The 25,802-nt window shown below is 48.8% G+C and overlaps 1 protein-coding gene across 1 annotated transcript; it reads right to left on the bottom strand.

Annotated features, from left to right (window-relative positions):
- Positions 1–280: 280 nt before the first annotated feature.
- Positions 281–25,802, bottom strand: LOC136531714 (protein RETICULATA-RELATED 4, chloroplastic-like). Its single transcript, XM_066524369.1, has 9 exons — positions 25,734–25,802; positions 24,674–24,742; positions 24,505–24,552; positions 3,979–4,110; positions 3,723–3,776; positions 3,574–3,618; positions 2,922–3,061; positions 655–780; positions 281–575 (listed from the first exon to the last, which is right to left on the bottom strand). The coding sequence occupies exons 1-9, from the start codon at positions 25,800–25,802 to the stop codon at positions 539–541; spliced, it is 720 nt and encodes a 239-aa protein (XP_066380466.1). The 3' UTR covers positions 281–538.

Raw genomic sequence — 25,802 nt, 5'->3', positions numbered from 1 at the left:
CTAAACAAGCTCCTGGTGTTACAATATAAAGCATTTGGAACATACATTTAAAACATAATGTATAGCCATTACAACACCCGATCTTTGTTTACAACATTCCGATCTACTTTTACAACGCCAATACGAAACACTTGCAACGTACCTCTAAAATATTCAAAATGGTTGAAACATATGTTTGCAACGTGCGCTGAAAGCGCAACATCTCCTTAATGCTTGGGAAAGCGGGGCCATGGAGAGGGAGGAAGACGGGCAACCAAATCACAGGAACTTGCACAAATAATGACCAAACTGTACGAATTTTAATCAATCCAACACACAACACTGGCAAAGAATAAATTCGATCTCTTGCTTGCGGGAATAATTCGACAGATTACGCTTTCCTCAAGGCATTGTTTAAAGAATGATATGAAAATTTGTCCTAAGAGTCCCATGAAACAAACGAGTAGTTGCCAGTTGGAGGATGCATGGTAATACAAATCATGAAGAACCCATATCGCTGAAGCTCTGAGCAATTGTATTTGTGCCTGTATGCTTGAGCCTATTGTACGCCTACCCACCTGGCATAGTCGATCCACCTGCAGAGAAGCATAGTCAGTAGGTTAACTGATAAGGACAGACAGCAGTGTTAATCCCCTGAGGGTACAGAATACTCACAGTAGAGAACCCAAAAACGTATTCCCAGTCCGAACTGCAAAACTTGCTGCACTCAATACTAGTTTGTGTTGGTGCAGTAGTGGCTCGAGCATCCGCTGTTCAATCACTCCAGCCAAAACCTGGTATCTGTTCAAAGTTCAAGAACAAAACGATCGTAAACCGTTTGGATGCCATTGTTTTAGAAAACCATTGTATCAAGAAACTGTAGTTTTGGAAACACAAGACATGCAAAACCATGTTTTAGAAGGAAAAAAAATAGGTGCTGCATGCCTGCGTGGAGTTTCTAAAACTGTAAAAACATTGGCCTGTTTGGATGACGTGCGAAACCATGGTATCAAGAAACTCTAGTTTTATAAGCTAAAGACATACAAAACTGTGCTCTAGAAAAAAGAGGTCATGAGGAGGTCATGAGTTGAGTTTCTAAAACTACATACAAAAAGATGGTTTTGACAAAATCATGGTTTCAAAAACTGCAAGGTTTGTTGTATCCAAACACCCAGGAGGTTTTGAAACCAAATTATTTTGCATAACTGTAGTATTTATCCAATACTTTGCACCATTGGGTTTCAACTCTAGCAATAAGTTAATGAATGATTGTTATGGCATCTACTATAAGGAGTTGAGACAGCAATATTTTCTTCTTTTGCAATGGATAATATGCCATTAGCATTTGGTACTTCACAATAACAACAAAGCAACGACAAGGGCTTGTAGACATACAATCAGAAATGTACAAGAATTGTAGTTATACTAAAGTTCAAAAATCATAGATCATATATGAACTGCACAGTAGCTTGCATTGATATAGCATAGAAAATAAGGGATGAACAAAATATTTAACAAAGAATAAAGAGCAGTGATACATTTGCATTAGCCCTTTCCATCAAAAGTAGTAAAAAATATATCTCAGATGATATCCTATTATCCTGAAATGGATTTTCTGCCTTTGAGGAAACTGCTCCCACCATATCGGTTGGGGCATAACAAAAGTTTCAATAAACCAAGATATTACAATGAGAGAGATTATTCCTGCCATACATTCCAAATCAACTCATACAGGATCATCTTTGGGACAGGCAAAAAAGAGAAACACACTATTTTTTGTACTTTGATCCCCTTGTCATTTATGTAACCAGCGGTACTTTAAATTTTTCCACATTCTCATCTAGGTATACAAACTCTCAAAATGCATATCTATGTCCCTATACTTGCTAATTGTGCCACTCATGGTCCAAATCAACCTAAAAAAAAAAGGCAGACCCAGTGCCACTCATGGTCCAAATCAACCTAATGACCTAAATTTTAACCCCGTGTATTATTAGGTTCCACGTTATCGCATAGTCTGCATGCCACGTATGTGTTTTTTTTTAAGGAAAAACACCAGGGGAGGCTCCCACTTCCATTTTTATTAAAAATACAGAAAACAAAGAAATTGAACAAGAGATCAAAGCCTACAGAGAGAGAAAAACAGCAAAGGAAGCTAAGCAAGCTCTCCCCAGTGGGGGACAGAGAAGGAAAGAAAGTCAATCCAGTTTGGGAAGATAAGCCTATTTTCATCATTAGTCTATGAGATTGAAGTCTTGCTTCATCTATGAAGTCCTGCTTCCAAGAAGCAATCCTTGGATGTGTGTTCTCAAAATGCCATGTATGTGAGTCAGCACTATCTATATGATTATATAACCTTGAGTAGTGGAATTAGTAAATTTAGTAACGGTGCATATAGTAGGGATTCTCCAAACGGTTTCTCTCCACAAACAGACGAATCCCTACAAATGGAAACTGTTTCTAGAGAGAAACGATAGAATCCCTAAAACATTTCTGATATTCAGAGCCAGAACCAGAAACATTTCTTGAATTCTCCTAGAAACCAGAAAAACTTGTTTCACAGGAGAATCAAAATCGGTTTCTCTCCAGAGAAGTTTCTTCGACAAACTGAATCCCTGCAAAACAGGGCCATATATTTGCATTTTGAGAGCAAGGACCTAGATGAGAATGTGGGCTAAGCTTAAGGAGTGCTGGTGAGTTTCACTCTTTATGTATGTCCCACATGCTACCATTTCCATCCCCACAACCATACAAGTGTGTATGTCCTAGACTCCTAATACATCATATATCCATATAGCCTCCTACCGTGCAAACTGGAATAGTCACTCTAAACTAGAGGAATTCAACATAACATAATGACTTAGAGAAGTTCATCAAAGGAAATAATTAATCAATTGACAAATTAGAATATCAGGGAAATTGTTTGAGAAGATGATTGTTACCTGAGGTTACTGGAAACTGCCATGTACACACCATATGCAACACTAGTGGATAAAATTGGAAGATTCTCAACTTCACCGTCAAAATCCTTGCTGGCAGCCTGCCTTGCTTTTATCAGTGCATTGGTCACACCAGTGCCGACCTGGAAAAAAAATGACCATGCATTGTAAGCTCTTACATGTTCTTGAAAACTTGGCTTCAATAGCAAAGATGGTATTGAGCCATTTACTAGACAACTGATTGTTAGACACCAAAACTAAACAGTATCATCAATTTACCGCCTTGACCTGATTACTTATACAAGAACAAAGACACTCTGGAAGGTTGGTGATCTCTTTTACAAGTATTCATCAATATATCTAACATTTACACCACCTATACAAAAAAAAAAAAAACAATACATAATAGGTTTGCACGCTCCAGGGCTCACGGTTTTCCAATAACAATGGCCATCCATAGCAATATAGCATATACAAAGACAAAAATGATTCAAGCATTTCCTAAATATGTATGACATTTTTTTTTGTTTTACTTCCTGCTTAGCACGAAGAAGTTCAGAAAAGAAACTATGGCTCTAGTGTTGCAATTTAACAGTAAGTCGAAACAGACCGAGTGTTTTCCAAAGACATTACAATTGCATCATGACAAACTTACCAGAGAGGCACTAGTTCCGACAGCAAAAAGCTTTGCGCCATTCCTCTGCAAGAAGACAAATTGTGAGTTCATAACAAAAGGCCATAAAGCTACTCAATGTCAATTGTTGATTGTGAGCAACACAGCAGAGCACAGAAATTCAAATTTACCAAAATAGCGCCTACTCTCTGCAAAAGTGAGTACGATGTCCCAGACAAAGCAACCTGCAGCAGAAGTTCCATATAAGTTCACAAGTCCCAAAAAAAGATATAACTTCCCTTTCAGAACAAAAGAAAAAGTTCAATCTATACAAATATATCAGTAGAAGGGGGGGGGGGGGGGGGGGGGGGGGGGGGGGGGGGGGGGGGGGGGTGTTTAAATCTAAGGGACTTGATCCAATCCAATGAATAGTCAAGATCATGCTACCTGGAAGGCATTATCTGGGCAGTTGTAGAAGAACTTAGCAACAGCTCCAGAATTCACCGCTAGTGGTGGCTGTAAAGACACGGTTGGAGCAGGAAGCCATACAAGCATAAAATCTGCAACTATTGCCATGACCTGGAAAGTATTAAAAACTAATAGAGATTAAAAGTTTTGCAAAGGAAAACCAGTGAATAAATAAATATAGTTAACAACAGAGATTTAATTATTTTCTTTTCCTGCATTGCCATTAACTATAACTGTCAACACTGATTCACATTCAACTGTGAAGGCTGAGTTGGGAAGATCTTGCAGTTGAAATACTGTTTGGGAAAGGGGTAGACAATGTTAAGTGTATGGTTAAGGCTCTATCTATAGGCCCATCTATAGGCCCACTCTATATTTAGCCATGAGGCTCTCTATATATTGTCCCCTTTACCTCTGGAGAGATTGTACTCTGTCATCCCTAAGGTACGTAACATGGTACCAGAGCTATGGGATTAGGGTTAGAATTAGATTAGTCTGATCCAAGATCCATTTTTTTTCCCTTGGGATCCTCTCCTCTTCGCGCGGCCCGTCGCTGTGCCCTCCCGTCGCCCGTCTTCCCGCGTGGACAGCCCGTCGCCGTCTCATCGCGCGTCTTCGCGCGGCCCGTCGCCGTGCCCCTTCGCCCGACGGCCCGTTGCCGTCTCATCGCCCGCCCGCGACTTGGCTCGCGACTCGTCGCGTTGCATCGCGAATCATCCGTCGCGGGGCACGTCGCTCGCGACTCGTCTCCGTTGCGGGGATCGTCGTCTGCTGCTTCCGCTCGTCGCTGCTCGTCGCCTCTTCAACCTCTTCCATCTCCGGCTTCTCTGTTCTGCCCGCCTATTGTTGGAACAGAGCAGAGGAGGTCCTGATCGTCATCTTCCGCTCGTCGCTGCTCTACGCCTCTTCAGTCTCCAACTTCCCTGCTCTGCCCGCCTGTGGGAGCAGAGCAGAGGAGGTCTTGCACGTTCAGCAAATAGAGGGGGTCCTCTGCTTCTTATACCACAGTGGTAACAGATCGCTGCCTCCCTCCTCCTTGGTCAGCTGTTAACAGTTGTTTCCATCATGTCTCAGTCTCAACTCAACGCAATTGTCATCCGTATCACTTTAGAGGGTCCAAATTATCCTGAATGGGCCTTCTGTGTAGAAACTGCTTTAAGGGGTCATGGTTTACTACATCATTTAACTGACAATGCCTCTAAGCCTAAGGAGGATGGTAGTAATGCTACTGCAGTAAAGGATTGGGGTATCAATGATGGCAAAGTGATGGCTGCTATGGTCAATAGTACTAAACAATCCTTGATTATGAGTCTATCTAAGTTCAAAACTGCTAAGGCCATATGGGAAAATCTAAAGCAGCGCTATGTACAGGACAGTGGGGCTCTTTTACATAGTCTTATGCAGCAAACTCATGTCATAGAGCAGAATGATATGTCCATTGATGAGTACTATTCTGCTTTTGATCGATTGATGGGATCATTGACTTCCATGGTACCTGAATGTTCAGCTGATTCTTGTCCAGCACATAAATTTATTGAAAAGTTTTTCACCTACAGATTTGTCATGGGAGTTCGAGCTGAGTATGATTCCATCCGTACACGGTTGCTTCACAGTTCTTCTGATCTCACTATGTCAAATGCTTTGTCAGATTTGCTTGCAGAAGAAACTCGTCTCAAGTCCCTGTCCTCTACAGTGTCTCATGGTGTGTTGGCAGCTTCTCGGAGGACTAGTGCACCCAATAGTACCTCTGCCGAACCTTGTAAGCATTGTGGCAGGACTGGTCATCTTTCAGAAAATTGTTTCTCTCATCATCCAGAGAAGTTGGCTGAGTATCGTGCACGGCGTGCTGCTCATGGTGGTCGTGGTCGTGGTCGTGGTACTGGTTCCACTCCTAGAGGCTCAGTTTCAGTGGCTACTTCCTCGACTGTTAGTGCTCCCTCGGCTTGGGTGCTTGATTCAGGCGCTTCTTTTCATGTGACCTCTGATCAGTCCCAGCTGGTTGCCTGCAAGCCGGTCCCTGATGGTGCTTCTGTTCAGACAGCTGATGGTACATATTGTCATATCACTCATCAGGGTTCACTTTGCAATAATCACTTTTCTGTACCCAATGTTTCCTTTGTACCTCAGTTGTCTATGAATCTTCTGTCGGTTGGTCAAATTACCGACCAAAATTGCTTTGTTGGTTTTGATGACTCATCTTGTTTTATTCAGGACCGTCGCAGCGGGAAAGTGATTGGGACTGGCCATCGCCGTAAAGGTGCTTCTAGCCTCTACGTTTTGAACACTCTACGTCTTCCTTCATCCGTTCCATCTACAGCTCATGTCTCATCCGCTGCATCGTCTTCAGCCTCTTCATTTGCCAAGTGGCATCATCGCCTTGGTCATCTTTCTGGGTCTCGGTTGTCGTCCATGATAAATAAAGGTTGTTTAGGTCATACCTCTATTGAGTCTAGCTTTCATTGTAAGGGTTGTAAGCTTGGCAAACAAATCCAACTTCCTTACCCTTCTAGTGTTTCTCGTTCTGCTAGACCTTTTGATATTATTCATACTGATGTATGGGGTCCTGCACCTTTTGCTACAAAAGGTGGCCATAAATACTATGTCATTTTTATTGATGATTATTCTCGCTATACATGGATTTATTTCATGAAACATCGTTCACAATTGTGTTCCATTTATCAGTCTTTTGTTCGAATGGTTCACACACAATTTTCAGCTCCCATTAAAGTTCTTCGTTCAGACTCTGGGGGTGAGTACTTGTCTGCTGTCTTTCGCCAATTTCTATCGTCTGAGGGTACACTTGCACAGCTCTCTTGTCCAGGTGCTCATGCTCAGAATGGTGTTGCTGAACGAAAACATCGCCATCTTATAGAGACAGCTCGCACACTTTTGATTTCATCATTTGTCCCTTCTCATTTTTGGGGAGAAGCTGTTTCCACTGCTGTCTATCTCATCAATAGGCAACCTTCATCCAAATTGTCTGATCACTGTCCTGGTGAAGTACTTTTTGGTACTCCTCCTAGCTATGATCATCTTCGAGTTTTTGGATGCACTTGCTATGTTCTGCTTGCACCTCGTGAGCGCACAAAATCGACTGCACAATCTGTTGAATGTGTTTTTCTAGGGTATAGTCCTGAGCATAAAGGTTATCGATGTTATGACCCTTCTTCCCGTCGCATACGCATCTCTCGTGATGTTACCTTTGATGAGGATCGCCCCTTCTTTTATAACCCTTCCACTACCCCTTCATATTCTCCCACAGAGTCCACCTCTTTTTTGAGCCTTCCTCCAAATTCATCCAACGATGATGCCTTTGCACCATCTGATCCTCCTATTTCCATCACACCACCTTTACCTCCTACAACATCCTCGTCTCCATCTCAATCTTTTTCAAAACCACCTATTACACGTGTCTACAGCCGTCGTCCCTCCCAGCTTCCGTCTACTTCTCCCACCATGGCTAGTCCAGATGAGCCCGCTGCTGATGCTTCTAATAATAACATTGATGATTCACATGTTCATGAGTTACAGGTTGCTCCACGATATAATCTTCGAGACCGCAGTACCATTCATCCTGAAGAGAAGTACGGTTTTCCCCAATTGCATGCTGTTGTTGATGAGCCATCCACTTATCAGGAAGCTTCTCAAATTCTAGAATGGCAGCTAGCTATGTCTGAGGAACTTGCCGCCCTTGATCGTCAAGGCACTTGGGATCTTGTTCCATTGCCATCGCACACAGTACCTATTACATCTAAGTGGGTATTCAAAGTGAAGACCAAGTCAGATGGCTCTATAGAGAGATATAAGGCCCGTCTTGTTGCCAGAGGTTTTCAGCAAACTCAGGGTCTAGATTATGATGAGACTTTTGCACCTGTTGCTCATATGACGGCAGTCCGTACATTAATTGCAGTTGCAGCAGCTTCTTCTTGGCCCATATCTCAAATGGATGTCAAGAATGCCTTTCTTCATGGTGATTTGACTGAAGAAGTTTATATGCAACCGCCCCCGGGTGTTGTTGCTCCTCCAGGATATGTCTGTCGTCTTCGCCGTGCTTTATATGGCCTTAAACAGGCTCCTCGTGCTTGGCATGAGCGTTTTGTCTCCGTGATACGGGCTGCTGGATTTTCAGCTAGTGATCATGATCCGGCCTTATTTGTTCATTTGTCACCACGTGGCCGTACGTTGCTTCTTCTCTATGTTGATGATATGCTGATTACGGGTGATGATAAGGATCACATTTCCCATGTGAAGCAACAACTCAGTGCTGAATTTCAGATGTCTGATTTGGGTCCTCTCAGTTATTTCTTAGGCATTGAGGTCAAGCACTCTACTCAGGGCTATCATCTTTCTCAGTCTAAGTACATACAAGATCTTATTGCTCGTTCAGGCATCACTGATAGTCGAACTGCTGCCACACCCATGGATCTTCACTTGCAGCTTCGTCCCACTGATGGGGTACCTCTTAAGGATCCCTCTCGATATCGACACATTGTGGGCAGCCTTGTTTACCTCACTGTCACTAGGCCGGATATTGCTCATGCAGTCCATATTTTGAGTCAATTTGTTTGTGCCCCAACTTCTGTTCATTTTGGACATTTACTTCGCGTGCTACGCTACCTACGGGGGACATCATCTCAAAGTTTACTCTATGCGCATGATAATCCGCTTCAACTTCATGCTTACTCGGATTCCACTTGGGCGAGTGACCCAACAGATCGATGTTCCATCACTGGATATTGCATTCTTCTTGGCTCTTCTCCTATTGCATGGAAGTCCAAGAAGCAAGCAGCTGTATCTCGCTCTAGTACAGAGGCTGAACTTCGAGCCCTTGCCACTACTACTGCAGAGATTGTATGGCTTCGATGGTTGTTGGCTGATTTAGGCATCTCTTGTGATGTTGCCACACCTCTTCTATGTGATAATACAGGAGCCATACAAATTGCTAATGATCCTGTGAAGCATGAACTCACAAAGCATATTGGTGTGGATGCTTTCTTTACTCGGTCTCATTGTCATCAGAAGACTATTTCTCTCCAGTATGTGCCTTCAGAGTTGCAATTGGCCGACTTCTTCACTAAAGCACAAACTCGGGAGCAGCATCGGCTTCACTTGATCAAACTCAATGCTTCAGATCCTCCACTTCCACCTTGAGTTTGAAGGGGGGTGTTAAGTGTATGGTTAAGGCTCTATCTATAGGCCCATCTATAGGCCCACTCTATATTTAGCCATGAGGCTCTCTATATATTGTCCCCTTTACCTCTGGAGAGATTGTACTCTGTCATCCCTAAGGTACGTAACAGACAAAAGTAAACTAGTCATAAAAAATGTCGTAATTTTATAATCCGTTTACAGTTGAAGTAGCAAAACAATTAGTGGTAGTGTTTTTTCGCTGCAAGTATGAAAGGCTAAGGCAAACGGTTACCATTTATTAATGCAATTTCAGAATTTCCATATGATACTCTTTTCTGGCATTCTTGTAGCGCACATACAGTGAATGCATCAAGGAAATCAAACACTTAGGTGCGAACATCTTCTGGTTATTTATTTAGTACCAAATGAATTATAGAACTTATATTTTAATCATGTTAAAGTCTTTATAAAGGGGGGCAGACCCAGTGCCGGAGGCTCCCACATGAGTGGGGTCTGGGGAAGGGAAAAACCAAGGCAAGCCTCCCCCCCCCCCCCCCCCCCCCCCCAAAAAAAAAAATCTGCGGAGAGGCTACTTCGAATCCGCGACCTGGTGACTCGGTGAGACAGCTCTCACCACTGCACTAGGCCTGCCCTTCATGTTAAAGTCTTTATATTTAATAGAAATAGTACCTATTGCAGTAGTCTTTACATTTAATCATGCTCAAGTAGGTGGCAGACTGATGGTGTTTCTGCCACCAGCTCACCTGAAATGTGAGGCTAAGGCTATCAGCTCAGCTGGGTAAAACAATTCATCAAGAATCCAACCATCTCTTGGAATAGAATCCATGCAGTCCTAAGCAAGAACCTAGCCACCTCACCTAAGTGTCCCCGCTACAGATTGCAACAGAGATAGATTATTAAAGCATCACGGAGGCACCCACCCTGCGAGGCCACATACTCCGCCACCCCTTCCCATGCCGGCCACCATCTTTCTCCCATCCAGCAAGCACATGCCTACCATCATCTCCTACTTATCAGTAAGCAGATTCAATGGCCGCTGCCAATGTTTTCAAGGCGTCGCTTAATCGCCAAGGCGCTCCACGCGGGACGCCACAGCAGACGACTCGCCTTACGTGGAGGCCTCTGTTCTGGGCAGCGGGTAAACGCGTGAGAAGGGTTGGAACAACAACAACAACAAAGCCTTTAAGTCCCAAACAAGTTGGGGTAGGCTAGAGTTAAAACCCAGCAGAAGCCATCAAAGTTCGTGAATTTTCCAAGCACTCCTATCTAAGGCTAAGTCTTTGGGTATATTCCATCCTTTCAAGTCTCCTTTTATTGCCTCTACCCAAGTCAACTTCGGTCTTCCTCTGCCTCTCTTCACGTTACTATCCTAGCTTAGGATTCCACTATGCACCGGTGCCTCTGGAGGTCTCCGTTGGACATGTCCAAACCATCTCAACCAGTGTTGGACAAGCTTTTCTTCAATTGGTGCTACCCCTAATCTATCACGTATATCATCGATCCGAACTCGATCCCTTCTTATATGACCACAAATCCAACGCAACAAACGCATTTCCGCGACACTTATCTGTTGAACATGTCGTCTTTTCGTAGGCCAATATTCTGCACCATACAACATAGCAAGTCTAATCGCCGTCCTATAAAACTTGCCTTTTAGCTTCTGTCATACCCTTTTGTCACATAGGACACCAGATGCTTGGCGCCACTTCATCCACCCTGCTTTTAGCTTCTGTGAGAATGATTGGAAACGGTGGGGAAAACTAAGAGAGAAGGGGTGCACGGGAGAAACAGAGCGCGCCGGAGGGAGAGAGAGAGAGAGCGGGCACGCGGGAGATTCACCAGCAGGAGAGCGGGAGGGGAACCAGAAGCCACAGCTGGCCCGTGCGGACGTGTTCTCCCGCGCTGATGGGAGAAGTTGCTGCACGCCCGCCGCCGAGCCGTGCAGCCGCCTGTGCGGGCTGCGGCCATGTTCCCCCAATCGGCGCTGACCTGCAACATCTGGAGGAGAGAGGGAAGCAAGAGACAAAGAGGGGCGGAGGCGGAGCGGTAGTGGAGAACGAGAGAGAGAGAGATGCGGCGGTGCTGGAGAGAGGATTGGGAGTTCGAGAGATGAAGCAGGATGGTCAAAGGTGAGGGGTATATGGGCTGCCTGGTGGGCTGGGCCTGACTACTTCTTGCTCCTTCTCCTTTCTTTTCCTTTTTCCTTTTCGTTTTTCTTCATTATCTACCACTCTTAAGCTGTTTTTTAAGATTCCCTTAAGATGCTAAGGCATCGCCTCGCCTCACGCCTTAGTCGCTTAAGCGTAAGACGGTAGTCGGTCGCCACGCCTCGCCTTACCGCCTTGAAAACATTGGCCGCTGCCAAGCCACTCTCCTGTCTCCTCTGACCAGTAAGCTCATGCGTTCGCAGTCATCCTACTCCAGTGATCAGGCGTCTGCTGCCGCTCTATGCCCACTGGCTACCTGATGTTTGCCATTGTTTCTCCCTGTTGTGAGCAGGTGTGTCATCCGCCACCCTGCTCACCGTGGCAAGAATGCACCCTTTGCCACTATTTGCTCCCTGCCAGTGAGAACATGGACACAGGCCATCCTAATCCCCACAGGCTAGCAAGCACTTTGCTGCCGCCTTCCTCCTGCCAATTAGCAGCTGCATTAGCCTGCATACAGTCTGTGATGCACATCATCGCTGCTGCCGCGGTAGTCCTATTCCATGCCTGAATTTTACTGGAAAATCTTGCAAAAATGCTCCAAAGCCTTTTTTTTCTTTTTTTTTCTGTTCATTAGGTTCAACTCAGCGTGCTTGACATCAGAAGCAACAATACTCTCAATTTGGGTCATCCACTCATCCATTGTTCCAATCACTATGTTATTCTTTGTTATCTTCTGACCTACTACCTGGGCTAAATATGTACATTTGCAGTGTTATGCTCCAACCACATGAAGTGAAAATACTCCAGTCTGACACAGTTTGGCAGCCCTTGCCAGGCTATAATTGGTGGCATGATACAGTTCATTTGGCACACTGCCAGTGAAGTAGCAGACAGAACTCAATAAAAAGTTTTCAACTCTCCATGTCATGCAAAAACTCTTTTGCAATGCCACTAGTGGTGAACTGGTGATGCTTCAGGTAGGCAGTGTTCAAAAAACCGCAATTAAACGCTCACCTAGGTGCGCTTCAGCGCTGAACGGAGCCCTGGCGCCTCGCCTAGGCCATAGGTCAAATTAAACGCCAGCCAACGGGTAAGTGGTGTGGAATCAGAGGAAATCAGGAGGAAGGCAAGCTAGCACATGCAGAGGCGAGCAGTAGGAGCATGCGCAAACACGATGTTCTTGCGCCGTGGCCGCAGCCGCCAACTCCGCATCTTGCGTTGGTGTCAGCAGCAAGGAGAATCTCTAGCACTCCTCAAGTAGCCACTGGTGCAGCGCAGCCCTGCCACCCCACGCACACCTCCCTGGTGCTCCTAGACCCTGCGGCTGTGCGGGCAGAGACCCTGCGGCTGTGCAGACGGAGACCTGTGCGGGGGTGTGCGGCTAGCTGTGCTCCTGGGAGGGAAACAGGAGGGGAATAGAATGGGAGTGGATAAGGCTGGGTTGTGTGGTTTTTTAATGGGCCTGGGCCTCTTAATATCTTCTGGGCCAAGGGAAATACTACTGCTGGCTTGCTTGGCCTGTTGTAACAAGGCTAGACTGAATCTGTGATGCAGCTATGCACTTAAGCACATCCCAGCAACAAAAAGAAAAAAAAAACACAAACGCTTAATCATGTTTAATCTCCGCTTAAGCGTCCTAGGCGCTAATCAGTGGCCTGGCGCCTGCCTAGCGCCTAGCGCCTTTTGGAACCTTGCAGGTAGGTCTTGTTTTTTTTGAGATAAATTGATGGTTATTTGTACAGAGTTTTTATTTAAAAACACGATTATGTTAGTGTCTAGGTAGAGTGCAGAAAATACAGAAAGGCCTTACCATGTTGGTTTCAAAAGTCAAATACCAGATAGCAAAGTTATTAAAGAAACCATTGTAAAGGGACATATCTAGAGCTATCAGTTAACTTGTGCTAACATGCTAGCCACATCAGTTAAGGCAGTAAGCCAGCATGAAAATTGTCAAAACATATGTCCAGATAAGTCCTTAAAGCTGTCTAAATAGTAAGAAAACGAAAGGAGAAAAACACTATCCACTTAAAACCCTTTCTCATGTTTTACTATAGGACAGAATGTATTTTGACATTAAATATTATAGGGCTACCGTTTCTTTTATTTTTTTGAAAATTGATTTCATAATTTTCTAAGGGGACGGTGAAAGTGCATCTAGCCCTTTAGTGGGTTTTGGATGATTGAATGACAAAGTGATTAAAGGTCTAACCCGTTTGCTAAGTGTGGACAGGTAATAGGTTATCTCACATGTACTTAATGAAGCCAAAATGATGTGTTGTTGTATAAACAATCTAGTTCAAGCACAAGATAACAATGCAAATGGAATTCATGCAAAGGCTTTATTTATTGTGCGATTTCCATGTACTATGTGAAGGCAAGCACGGTAAAAATTAATTGATGAAACATGAGGGATTGCATATGGAATGGTTTCATATTTGAAGCTTGCTAAATTGAAATGAAAAAAGATAACAATACAAATGAATGGATGATTCAACACAAAATGTGACTTGATGGCTTGAGATGGTGAAGATAGCAAGGAAAGGCTTCGAGGTATTAAGCAAGGGTGAAGGGCTGATGGATAAGTTAATGATGGATAAGTCTCATGTGTGGCTGGTCTTTGTGGGGCTATGATGCTCACATGGTCATGGTCCTTGTGCCTGTTTTTCTGTTTTTAGGACAGCATCTTAGACTAGAGGACAGCATCTTAGAGGACAGCATCTTAGACTAGAGGACAGCATCTTAACTAGGACAGCATATTAGCATCTTAGACTAGCATCTTGACATATGCTTGGCTGGCTAGCAGCCTATAAATATGTAACCCCAATCCCTCAGGTTGGTATGGCATTTGTGTGAGCTTGTGTGAGAAATAGACAAGAAAATTGCCCCAACTCCTAGTGTCATCCTCTCTCGATGAGAGTAAGAATTCTCCTACTACCAAGAGTGAGAATTCAGCGACTAACAGCTGGTATCAGAGCCGTATTATCCTGTAGCCTGAGCATCTCTTGCTCATCTTCTCTCCCAGCCCCACAACAGCCCCAGCTGTTGGCAGCAGCAGCTCCTCCGGCCGCTCCTGTTCACTCCTCTCCTAGCTCGTCTGAAGCAGCCCTCTCCCCACGCAGCAGCCCCCCGGTAGCGCGTCATGTCCGCAGGGCAGTCTCAGCGCTCGGTCGCCTCGAGCACGCGGCGTCGGCAGGAGGCCGAACTTGCCGTGGCAGAGGAACGCGAGCGAGCGGCGGCAGAGACCGCTGCGGCAGCGGCAAGGGCGTCGAGGCTGGCAGCGGCGGAGCTGGCAGCAGCCAGAGCGGAGGCGGAGGCAGCGGCGGCGGCGAATGCAGCGCGTGCGGCGGCGGCGGAGGTCGAGGCTCTGCGCGGCAGCATCGGCAGCTCCATTTCCGCTGACGACACCGCCGACGCGGACCTCGAGCTGCTAGGGAGGGAGGCAGCGCGAGCGCGGGCGGTGCAGTGGGCAGCCGCGCACGTCCACGAGCGTGGCGGTAGCCCAGACAGGCGTGGACGCGTCGGTGGCGCTCCTGGAGGAGGCGCGCACGGCGGCGGCGCTCGCACGGCGGCGGCGCTCCTGGAGGAGGCGCGCACGGCAACGGTGGCGGACGGGTTGATGGAGAGCGCGGCCTTCACAGGCAGCGTGGCTCTCTCTCCCCGGATAGGTACCGACGGGTCGATGGAGAGCGCGGCCTTCACAGGCAGCGTGGCTCTCTCTCCCCGGATCGGTACCGTGGTTACCACGGGCTCCAGGCTGTTGTCAGGGACGTCGGTCCCGGCGGTGGGTGGCCTACCCTCACCAAGACCAACTACGTCGAGTGGGCTGCGGTGATGAGGGTAAAGCTCCAGGTGCGGCACATGTGGGAGGCAGTCCGGTATGGCGACGTCGACTACGACCTAGATCGACGGGCGCTGGATGCTCTCATCGCTGCAGTCCCGCCCGAGATGCAGTTCTCGCTTACCAGCAAGCGGACTGCCAAGGAGGCTTGGGATGCCATCGCTGCGGCACGCATCGGCGGCGACCGCGCCCGCAAGTCCACACTGCAGGCACTTCGCAAGGAGTGGGAGAACCTGGCCTTCAAGCCAGGTGAGGACGTTGATGACTTTGCTCTCCGTCTCAACACTCTGTTGCAGAAGATGGTGCAGTTCGGCGACGACACTTACGGCGAGGAGAGAGCTGTTGAAAAGCTCTTCCGCTGCGTCCCCGAGAAGTACAAGCAGATGGCTCGCTCGATCAAGTCTCTGTTGGATCTCTCCACGATGTCGATCGAGGAGGCGATAGGTCGCCTCAAGGTCGTCGACAGCGATGAGCCACAGTCCCTCTCGGGGCCCATCACCACTGGCGGGAAGCTCCTCCTCACTCGGGAGCAGTGGCTTGCCAGCCAAGGTGACCGGAGGAAGGGGGAGCCTTCTTCCGCGACAGGCGGCCGCAAGCGTGGCAAGCCACGCAAGGCGCGCAGAGACGCCCAGGCCGGGGCGCGAGGACGTGCCGAGGGTGATGCCCGCGGAGGCGCCCAGGGCGGCGCCGCCAGCAGGCACGAGACGACGCCTGCCGCAACTGCGGCCAGCTTGGCCATTGGCCCAAGGACTGTCGACAGCCACGACGCGGCCAGGCCCACGTCGCACAGGCGGAGGAGGAGGAGCCGGCTCTGTTCATGGCACATGCCAGCATCGAGCCACCTCCAGCGGCACCAGCCGCAGCGGCTCTCCTCCACCTTGACGATCCAAAAGCACACGCCCTCCTCGGCGACAGCTCCGGCAACGACAAGACTGACGGGTGGTGCCTCGACACCGGCGCCACCCATCACATGACCGGTCGACGGGAGTTCTTCACCGAGCTTGACTCTAGCGTCCGAGGCTCCGTCAAGTTTTGGGATGCCTCCGGCGTGGAGATCAAGGGCGTCGGCCCCATCATCTTTACCGCCGTGTCTGGTGAGCACAGGCTGCTCACCGGAGTCTACTACATCCCCGCGTTGAGGAACTCCATCATCAGCTTGGGACAGCTGGATGAGAACGGTTCGCGCGTGGTGGTTGAGGACGGAGTCATGAGGATTTGGGATCGTCGTCGTCGCCTTCTTGTCAAGGTATCCAGAAGCGCAAATCGACTCTACGTCCTTAACGTGCAGGTGGCACAACCCCTCTGTCTCGCTGCTCGTCGGGACGACGAGGCGTGACAGTGGCACGAGCGTTTCGGGCACCTTCACTTTGAGGCCCTGAAGCGGCTCAGTGCCACGGAGATGGTGCGAGGCCTGCCGTGCCTCGACCATGTCGAGCAGCTCTGCGACGTCTGCGTGTTGACGAAGCAGAGGCGACTCCCCTTTCCCCAGCGGGCGAGCTTTCGAGCCAAGGAGAGGCTCGAGCTTGTGCACGGGGACTTGTGTGGCCCGGTGACACTGGCCACACCGGGGAGGACGACGCTACTTCCTGCTGCTCGTCGACGACCTCTCCCGCTACATGTGGGTGATGGTCCTCGGCAGCAAGAGAGAGGCTGCGGACGCCATCAGGCGCGCGCAGGCTGCTGCGGAGGCGGAGTGTGGCCGCAAGCTGCGCGTGCTGCGCACCGACAACGGCGGCGAATTCACGGCGGCTGAATTCGCGTCGTACTGCGCTGACGAGGGCATTCAGCGCCACTACTCCGCGCCGTACAACCCGCAGCAGAACGGCGTCGTCGAGCGGCGCAACCAGACGGTTGTGGGGATGGCTCGGGCCCTCCTCAAGCAGAGGGGGATGCCGGCTATCTTCTGGGGAGAGGCGGTGGTGACGGCCGTCTACATCCTCAACCGCTCGCCTACCAAGGCGCTCGACGGCAGGACGCCGTACGAGGCTTGGCATGGGCGCAAGCCGGCGGTCTCCCACTTGCGGGTCTTCGGCTGCCTCGCATTCGCCAAGGAGCTTGGCCACATCAGCAAGCTCGACGACAGGAGCACTCCGGGAGTGTTCATCGGCTACACGGAGGGCTCAAAGGCCTACCGCATCCTCGACCCGAAGACACAGCGTGTGCGCACGGCGCACGACGTTGTGTTCGACGAAGGGCGAGGATGGGCGTGGGACAAGGCAGTGGACGATGGCTCGGCTCCAACGTACGACGACTTCACTGTCGAGTACGTCCACTTCGAGGGAGCTGGGGGAGTAGGCAGTTCTTCTTCGGTGAGCGCGTCTACCTCAGTCTCCGAGCCTCCACCGACCCGACACCTGCTACTCCAACAGCACCACGCTCTCCAGCCAAGACCTCGGCTGCGATGAGCTCTTCGCTGGCTCCACCACAGCCGGCAACGCCACGCACTCCAGCATCGACAGGCACCACTCCGGGCACGTCTACTCCACCACCAGCTCGTGTCGAGCACGGCCCGGTTGAGCTCGCTACTCCGCTCTCTCACGATGAGGAGCGTGTCGACGCGTACCACGATGGCAAGCCGTTGCGGTACCGTACGGTGGAGAACCTTCTCGGCGACCAGCCGGTGCCGGGACCGGTGCCTCACGACCTGGAGGCGCAGTTGCACCTTGCGTGTGACGACGGCGAGCCTCGGTCGTTTGCAGAGGCCGAGAGACACGCGGCATGGCGCGCCGCGATGCAGTTGGAAATGGATGCGGTTGAGAAGAACCGCACCTGAGAGCTTGCTGACCTTCCTCGTGGTCACCGCGCGATCACCCTTAAGTGGGTGTACAAGTTGAAGAGGGATGAAGCCGGCGCCATCGTCAAGCACAAGGCTCGCTTGGTGGCACGAGGTTTCGTGCAGCAGGAGGGGGTCGACTTCGACGCCGCCTTTGCTCCCGTGGCACGGATGGAGTCCGTGCGACTCCTCCTTGCGCTAGCTGCCCAGGAGGGCTGGCGTGTTCATCACATGGATGTCAAGTCGGCGTTCCTTAACGGCGACTTGAAGGAGGAGGTCTACGTGCACCAGCCACCGGGATTTGCGATCCCCGGCAAGGAGGGCAAGGTGCTCCGCCTGCACAAGGCCCTCTATGGCTTGCGGCAGGCACCGAGGGCGTGGAATGCCAAGTTGGATTCCACGCTAAAGGGGATGGGCTTCGAGCAAAGCCCGCACGAGGCGGCCATCTACCGACGGGGCAATGGAGGTAATGCCCTGCTGGTGGGTGTCTACGTCGACGACTTGGTGATCACCGGCACCAAGGATGCGGAGGTGGCGGCATTCAAGGAAGAGATGAAGGCCACCTTCCAGATGAGTGACCTGGGGCCTCTCTCCTTCTACCTGGGAATCGAGGTGCACCAGGATGACTCTGGGATCACGCTTCGACAGACCGCCTACGCCAAGCGCGTCGTTGAGCTAGCTGGGCTCACCGACTGCAACCCAGCTCTCACTCCGATGGAGGAGAGGCTGAAGCTGAGCCGCGACAGCACGACGGAGGAGGTGGACGCTACGCAGTACCAGCGTCTTGTGGGGAGCCTTCGCTACCTCGCCCACACACGGCCGGACTTGGCATTCTCCGTCGGCTACGTTAGTCGGTTCATGCAGCGACCGACGACGGAGCACCAGCAGGCTGTGAAGAGGATCATCCGCTACGTTGCGGGGACTCTCGACCACGGCCTCTACTACCCGAGGTGCCCTGGGGCGGCACACTTCGTCGGGTACAGCGACAGCGACCACGCCGGCGACATCGACACCAGCAAGAGCACGAGCGGGATCCTCTTCTTCCTCGGCAAGTGCCTCGTTAGCTGGCAGTAGGTCAAGCAGCAGGTGGTGGCCCTGTCCAGCTGCGAGGCCGAGTACATAGCGGCCTCCACCGCTTCGACTCAGGCGCTTTGGCTCGCTCGACTGCTTGGTGATCTCCTCGGCAGAGACTAGAGCGGTGGAGCTCAGGGTGGACAGCAAGTCCGCTCTGGCCCTGGCAAAGAACCCCGTGTTCCACGAACGCAGCAAGCACATCCGGGTGAGGTACCACTTCATCCGAGGCTGTTTGGAGGAAGGGAGCATCAAGGCGAGCTACATCAACACCAAGGACCAGCTTGTGGACCTGCTCACCAAGCCCCTTGGGAGGATCAAGTTCCTTGAGCTCTGCTCCAGGACCGGGATGGTTCAACTCTCCCACAAGACGACGCACAAGACTTAGGGGGAGAATGATGGATAAGTTAATGATGGATAAGTCTCATGTGTGGCTGGTCTTTGTGGGGCTATGATGCTCACATGGTCATGGTCCTTGTGGCTGTTTTTCTGTTTTTAGGACAGCATCTTAGACTAGAGGACAGCATTTTAGAGGACAGCATCTTAGCTAGGACAGCATATTAGCATCTTAGACTAGCATCTTGGCATATGCTTGGCTGGCTAGCAGCCTATAAATATGTAACCCCAACCCCTCAGGTTGGTATGGCATTTGTGTGAGCTTGTGTGAGAAATAGACAAGAAAATTGCTCCAACTCCTAGTGCCATCCTTTCTCGATGAGAGTAAGAATTCTCCTACTACCAAGAGTGAGAATTCAGCGACTAACAAGGGCAAGCGACGGCTTGGCGGCCGAAGAACCTAGCTAGGGTGAAGAAGGAAGTACTTGCATTTAGTTGAGATACTAATCAAGCTATGATGGTCATGTTGATGTGGAGGATCAAATCACTATTGGAGTGCTTGATAGAAGTGACTTGATACATTTGGGATTATTCATATTTGATGAATGAAATCAAATCACGTGCTCAAGATGGCTATGCTCAAGTAAAAGGATCAATATCGACATGTTGGCACCCTCACTTGATGAAGATTGAAAGACACGGCTTCGGTTGAAAGAGATCAACTCAAAAGGTTTAAATTCGTTATACATTTGAATTTGAGTAAATAGGAATGTCGTACTATTAAGAGGGATGCATCATGTTGATAGATGATTATTCATAAGTGCTCAAGCCAACCTATGTGAGGTTCAATGTTTTCAAGGCGGTAAGGCAAGGCGTGGTGACTGACTACCGCCTTACGATTAAGCGAGTAAGGCGTAAGGCAAGACGACGCCTTAACAATTTAAGGAAAATTTAAAACAACAGCTCAGAGCAGTAAATGGTGAAGAAAAACAGAAAAAGAAAAACGAAAAAAGAACAGAGGAGTAAGAAGTGGTCTGGCCCAGCCCACCAGCAGCCCATGTGCCCCGCACGTCTTCATATCTCTCTAATTCCTCTCTCCTCAGCGCCGCCGCAACTTTCTCCCAAATCCCTCTCTCCGTCTCTTGCTCCCCTCTCTCCTATAGGCCAGCGCCGATTGGGAGGTGGCCGCGGTTCGCAGGCGGCTGCTCCTCGCGAAACTTGACCAGAGGGGGAAGCTGTTCTTGAGGGGGAAGAGGACACGGCTGCATGGATCGGCTGCGGGCGGGTAGGCGGCAACTTCCCACGGCAGCGGGGGGGAATGCAGCGGCGCGGGCGAGCGAGCTGCGGCTTCCTATTCCTCTCGCTCTCCCGCTCACTGGTTGGTCTCCCGCGCGCCTGCTCTGTTTCTCCCGCGCGCCCGCTCCATCTACGCACGACTTTTTCTCCCTCGTGCTTGCCCTCTTTCGTTTTTCTCCTGCCGATTCTCCCGCGTATGGCGCCCGCCATGCACGATTTGGCGCGAATCGGACGCCAAAGCGACGATTTCTGGACGCCACGGTCGTAAGGCGGACGCCATATGAATCTAAGGCGAGTCGTCTGCTGTGGCGTCCCGCGTGGAGCGCCTTGGCGCTTAAGCGACGCCAAAGCGACGCCTTAAAAACACTGGTGAGGTTTGAGTGAAAGAGAGAAGAGAGAAACTAACTTTGTTCTGTGACCGGGCAAACCGGACCTGTCCGGGTATGGTAGGGTCACTGGTGTTTCTCTAACATGGTTCGTCGGGAGCTCTGACGTCCCGACACCAAACTGACTTGGAGAGTTAACTAACTGGTCACACCGGACGTGTCCGATATTGCTACCGGACGTGTCCGGTATAGTAGGCCAGAGCCCAACGGCTAGTTTTCAAATGAGCTGAGGGTCGGAAGTTTTGACGGTCGGGAGTTCCGGCATTCGTCGGGAGTTCTGACGCCTCACAACGATACTTTACTCAGTTACCGTTGGTGCAGTGCAAGTCATACCGGACGTGTCCGGTATTTCAACGGCTAGAAAACGGCTAGTTCTTCAAAGGGGGCTATAAATACCCCCAAGCCTCCACCTTTGGAGGCTGCTGATTCTGCTGGTGAACCCACACGTTTTTAAGCCTTGCCAACTCTCCCAAACCCTCTCTTAGTGAGTATGTGATCCAAATTGCCAAATTCATTAGTGGGTTGAGAGAAATTGAAAAAAGAAAAATCCAACCACTTGAGCATTTGTGCATATTGTCTAATCTCGTGATTCGCATTTGTTACTCTTGGACTCTTCGGTCCTAGACGGTTAGACGTCGCCGAAGAGCACCCGAGAGATTGTGGTGTGCCTCGGAAAGTTTGTAACGGTCAATTCCGCCGCCTCAGAATCAACTAGTGAAAGGAGGAAAAGGAGTTGGAAAAGACTCCGGCTAGAGTGACCTTCGTGGTACCCTCTAGGGTTGACCTTCGTTGGGTCGCTCGCAACGCCCTCAACGGAGAGTAGGACTCAAACGAGTTCGAACTTCGGTAAAACAAATATCGTGTCTCAATTTGCATTTCTTTCGATATTTGTGTTGCTCCAGCTCTTGTGCGGGTTCTCTGTGTATCTTGTCATCACTAGTAGGTACCTGCAATTTGTTTTGAAGATAGAAATCGAAAGGAGCAAGTTTGAAGCTGTTTCACTGAAACCGTGTATACCGGACACGTCCGGTATTGATTCCTGTGCCAAACTTAATTGTATTTTGATTTAACTCTTTGGTTGCTGGTGTTTGGCTCCATAAACTTATTTAGTATCTTTTATATACTCTGTGGCTAACTTGTGAGGGGTTGTATTACTTTGATTTGGAGTTTCCACTCGGAAACTCCCATTACTAAATCGTTTTCTCATTTAAAGATGTTAATTTTCAGAAACGCCTATCCACCCTCCTTTGGGCTGCATCCTAGGTCCTTTCAGACAGGCATGTTAAAACACTACAACAACAACAACACAGTCTTTAAGTCCCAAACAAGTTGAGGTAGGCTAGAGTTGAAACCCAGCAGAAAGCATCAAGGTTCAAGCACGTGAATAGTTGTTTTCCAAGCACTCCTATCTAAGGCTAAGTCTTCGAGTATATTCCATCCTTTCAAGTCTTCTTTTATCGCATCTACCCAAGTCAACTTCGGTCTTCCTCTGCCTCTCTTCACGTTACTATCTTAGCTTAGGATTCCACTACGCATCGGTGCCTCTGGAGATCTCCGTTGGACATGTCCAAACCATCTCAACCTGTGTTGGACAAGCTTTTCTTCAATTGGTGCTACCCCTAATCTATCACGTATATCATCGTTCCGAACTCGATCCTTTCTTGTATGACCGCAAATCCAACGCAACATACGCATTTCCGCGACACTTATCTGTTGAACATGTCGTCTTTTTGTAGGCCAACATTTTGCACCATACAACATAGCAGGTCTAATCACCGTCCTATAAAACTTGTCTTTTAGCTTCTGTGGTACCCTTTTGTCACATAGGACACCAGATGTTTGGCGCCACTTTATCCACCCTGCTTTGATTCTATGGCTAACATCTTCATCAATATCCCCGTCTCTCTGTAGCATTGATCCTAAATATCGAAAGGTATCCTTCTTAGGCACTACTTGACCTTCCAAACTAATATCTTCCTCCTCCCGAGTAGTAGTGCCGAAGTCATATCTCATATACTCAATTTTAGTTCTACTGAGTCTAAAACCTTTGGACTCCAAAGTCTCCCGCCATAACTCCAGTTTCTGATTCACTCGTATCCGGCTTTCATCAACTAGCACTACATCGTCCGCGAAAAGCATACACCAAGGGATGTCCCCTTGTATGTCCCTTGTGACCTTATCCATCACTAAGGCAAACAGATAAGAGCTCAAAGCATGTTAAAACACTACATATGTCCCAAATTTTCTGAATTAGATAACGGATGGTCATTTTCACTCACTTTTAGCATGTTATATTGACCTCAGAGGCAGTGACGAAGGGTGAACCAAAAGCAAGCAGGGACTAATTGCAAAAACAACTGTTGTACTAGCTATTGAAGCTTCTCAGGTATGACTACAGATGCAATCGTATAAAGCATCCATGAGGATTATAGGCTACCAAAACTAAGATTATAGACGACCAAATGATAAGGACATCACTCCTTCGGATGTACCTGCTGATCCTCCAACCGTCATGAAAGGTCCAATGACCCGGGCTCGAATGCATCAACTCAATTTAGAGGTGAGCTCATTCTTAAACGATCTTTTTCATACTTTTGAGAATAGACTACTACCTAATGATGTTATCTTGCTTAGGAACATTGAAGAGGGTCACGAGAGACTTAGAGGAAGAGGTGGAGGCGTTGATGACCAGCAAGGACGTTCAACAGAAACCGGAGGCCCAGTCCAACATGATTTCTAGTCTGCCTCGGCCTCCAGGACCAGTCTGCCTTAAACTAGTCACCCAGGACGCATCCGGACTCCGTTTTCGACGATCCACATATGGTTGGAAAGCTAATTTGATAAGGAAGCCAATCCAAGTGGTCTCACGTCAAAAGCCCTTCAGAATCAACGGGAATCGTCGAAACAAGTCAACGTCCAGAATCTATCAGGGTCTTTTGGTCCGTTGGACCGTGTATCGTGTTTGGGCTCATTAGGAGGCACGTCCAGGGGTCTTGCACGACCGTAGAGTCTTCATAAACAGCCGCACCCCTCCCTTAGGGTTTGGGTTTTGCTTAGATTAATCTGTCAAGAACAGTTTCGCCGTTCATCGGTTTGTGAGACCCCAACTTCGTGAGATTAATCATTCATCTGCAATTTGGTTGCTTTCTTTCTTATTCTTGCTTGTGTTCTTCGTTGCGTAGGCAGGGATTAGCTTTCTTGGCAAGGTCACCCGGATTCGTGTCTCGGTTGATAACCAGAGGAGTTGTGGTGCTCAGATTGCAGGGTTCGATCTGAAGCCGGATCAGTGTGTCATTCTCTGCCACAACGATAGTTACCGCTACCTGACGGAAGATCGAGATCCCCGTTCCCATTACCAAAGCTACTGCTGTCAGAGGGGCGGGGGGACGGAGGCCCAGTTTCGCCTCCATGACCCTCAACCCCTGCTCGGAGGGTAGAGATGGAAAGCGTGAAAAGTGTGATTTGTTGGACTTGCTGTATCATCCAAAGAAGACATGAAAGCACCTCCAACTTGAGCAGAGTAGGCATTGAAAATAAGATAAATTCTCTGGCCTGAACAATGATGACAAGACAACAGAAGCAAAAAAAATGGTTCCTAACATTAAAGTATATTGAAGGAAAATGCCAAGTTGATCACAATGAAAAAAAGCAAAAGGGACTTATAGAAGCATACCACATCTGCAATCACAAAGTCAAGCTCTTTGACAAAGTTCTCCCTCCTTTTCTCATACTCTGCAGCAGTCTAGCAAATTAAAGGAGTTATGTCAAACTAGCTGCAACAAATTATACATAACTTGCTAACTAAAACACAGAATCATCTAACTGAAACCAGGTCCAGAAACGTGGCGGGCACAAACGAAGCTCAGTCATACTGCTAACAGAAAATGAATAAATAAAAGGCCTATAAAGATGTAGTATATGGGCATCAAATAGGAATATAATGATGTTTTTCAACAGTAATGCTGTTAGACCAACCAGCATTGCACTGCAGTAATCTTTCTGATTTGAACAGTTGATAAATGTTCTTCAACCATGCATATACCATAAATTTGTGTGCCCCAGGGTTTTCAGTAGCAAAAGGTTTGTATTTGATAGGACGACCACATATAAAGCCAACAGTGGGCCACTACTGCATATTGGCAATGGCAAGCGGTACACATATAAAACGAAAGTGAGGGAACAATGCTATACTATACTCTTGTCATTCACAGAATCACTTATATTTTGGAGCAATATTATACTTTAGGGTATACAAAGGCTACTTTATTCCTATTTGTCTACTGAATCAGCATTTGCTTTCGCATTTATAGAAAAAAGTATCAAGATTCCAAGGAGGTTATTCTTTTTTTCCCTTTATTTTGAGAGAACAAAAGGCATTTGGGTATGCCTAATAAACTCCAAAACAAACGTAATTAGGCCGGTTACGCCCAAGCAAGCATCATTTTGACTGAGACGGAACAGTGCCAGGATCGGGACAGCACGCATCTACCATGCTCCGGCGAGGTCGTACGCGGCACGGGCTTACCGGGCGCTGTTGGTGAGCATAGGCGGGTGCGGTGAGACTCGGTGATGGCAGTGGAGTGGCTGTGGTGGCGAATGGGCGAGGTGGAGTGAGCCGGTGCCGGTAATGGCGATAGCGCGCGCCTGAGCTGTGGTGGTTGCTACGGTTGCGTGCAAGGATGAAGGAGCCGAGGAAAAGAAAAAAATGGGGCGCGGATGGATCGAGCGGGCACTGGGGGTGATAATGGCTGGCTCTGGCCCGTTCTGGCCGCGTTGGACAGGGCATTGGCGACCGCGGCCAT

This window comes from Miscanthus floridulus, unplaced genomic scaffold, assembly GCF_019320115.1.
Source record: "Miscanthus floridulus cultivar M001 unplaced genomic scaffold, ASM1932011v1 fs_419_2_3, whole genome shotgun sequence".
Lineage (NCBI taxonomy): Eukaryota > Viridiplantae > Streptophyta > Magnoliopsida > Poales > Poaceae > Miscanthus > Miscanthus floridulus.
Note: the sequence above shows the minus strand (reverse complement) of the source record. Positions and strands in the feature narration are given on the sequence as shown.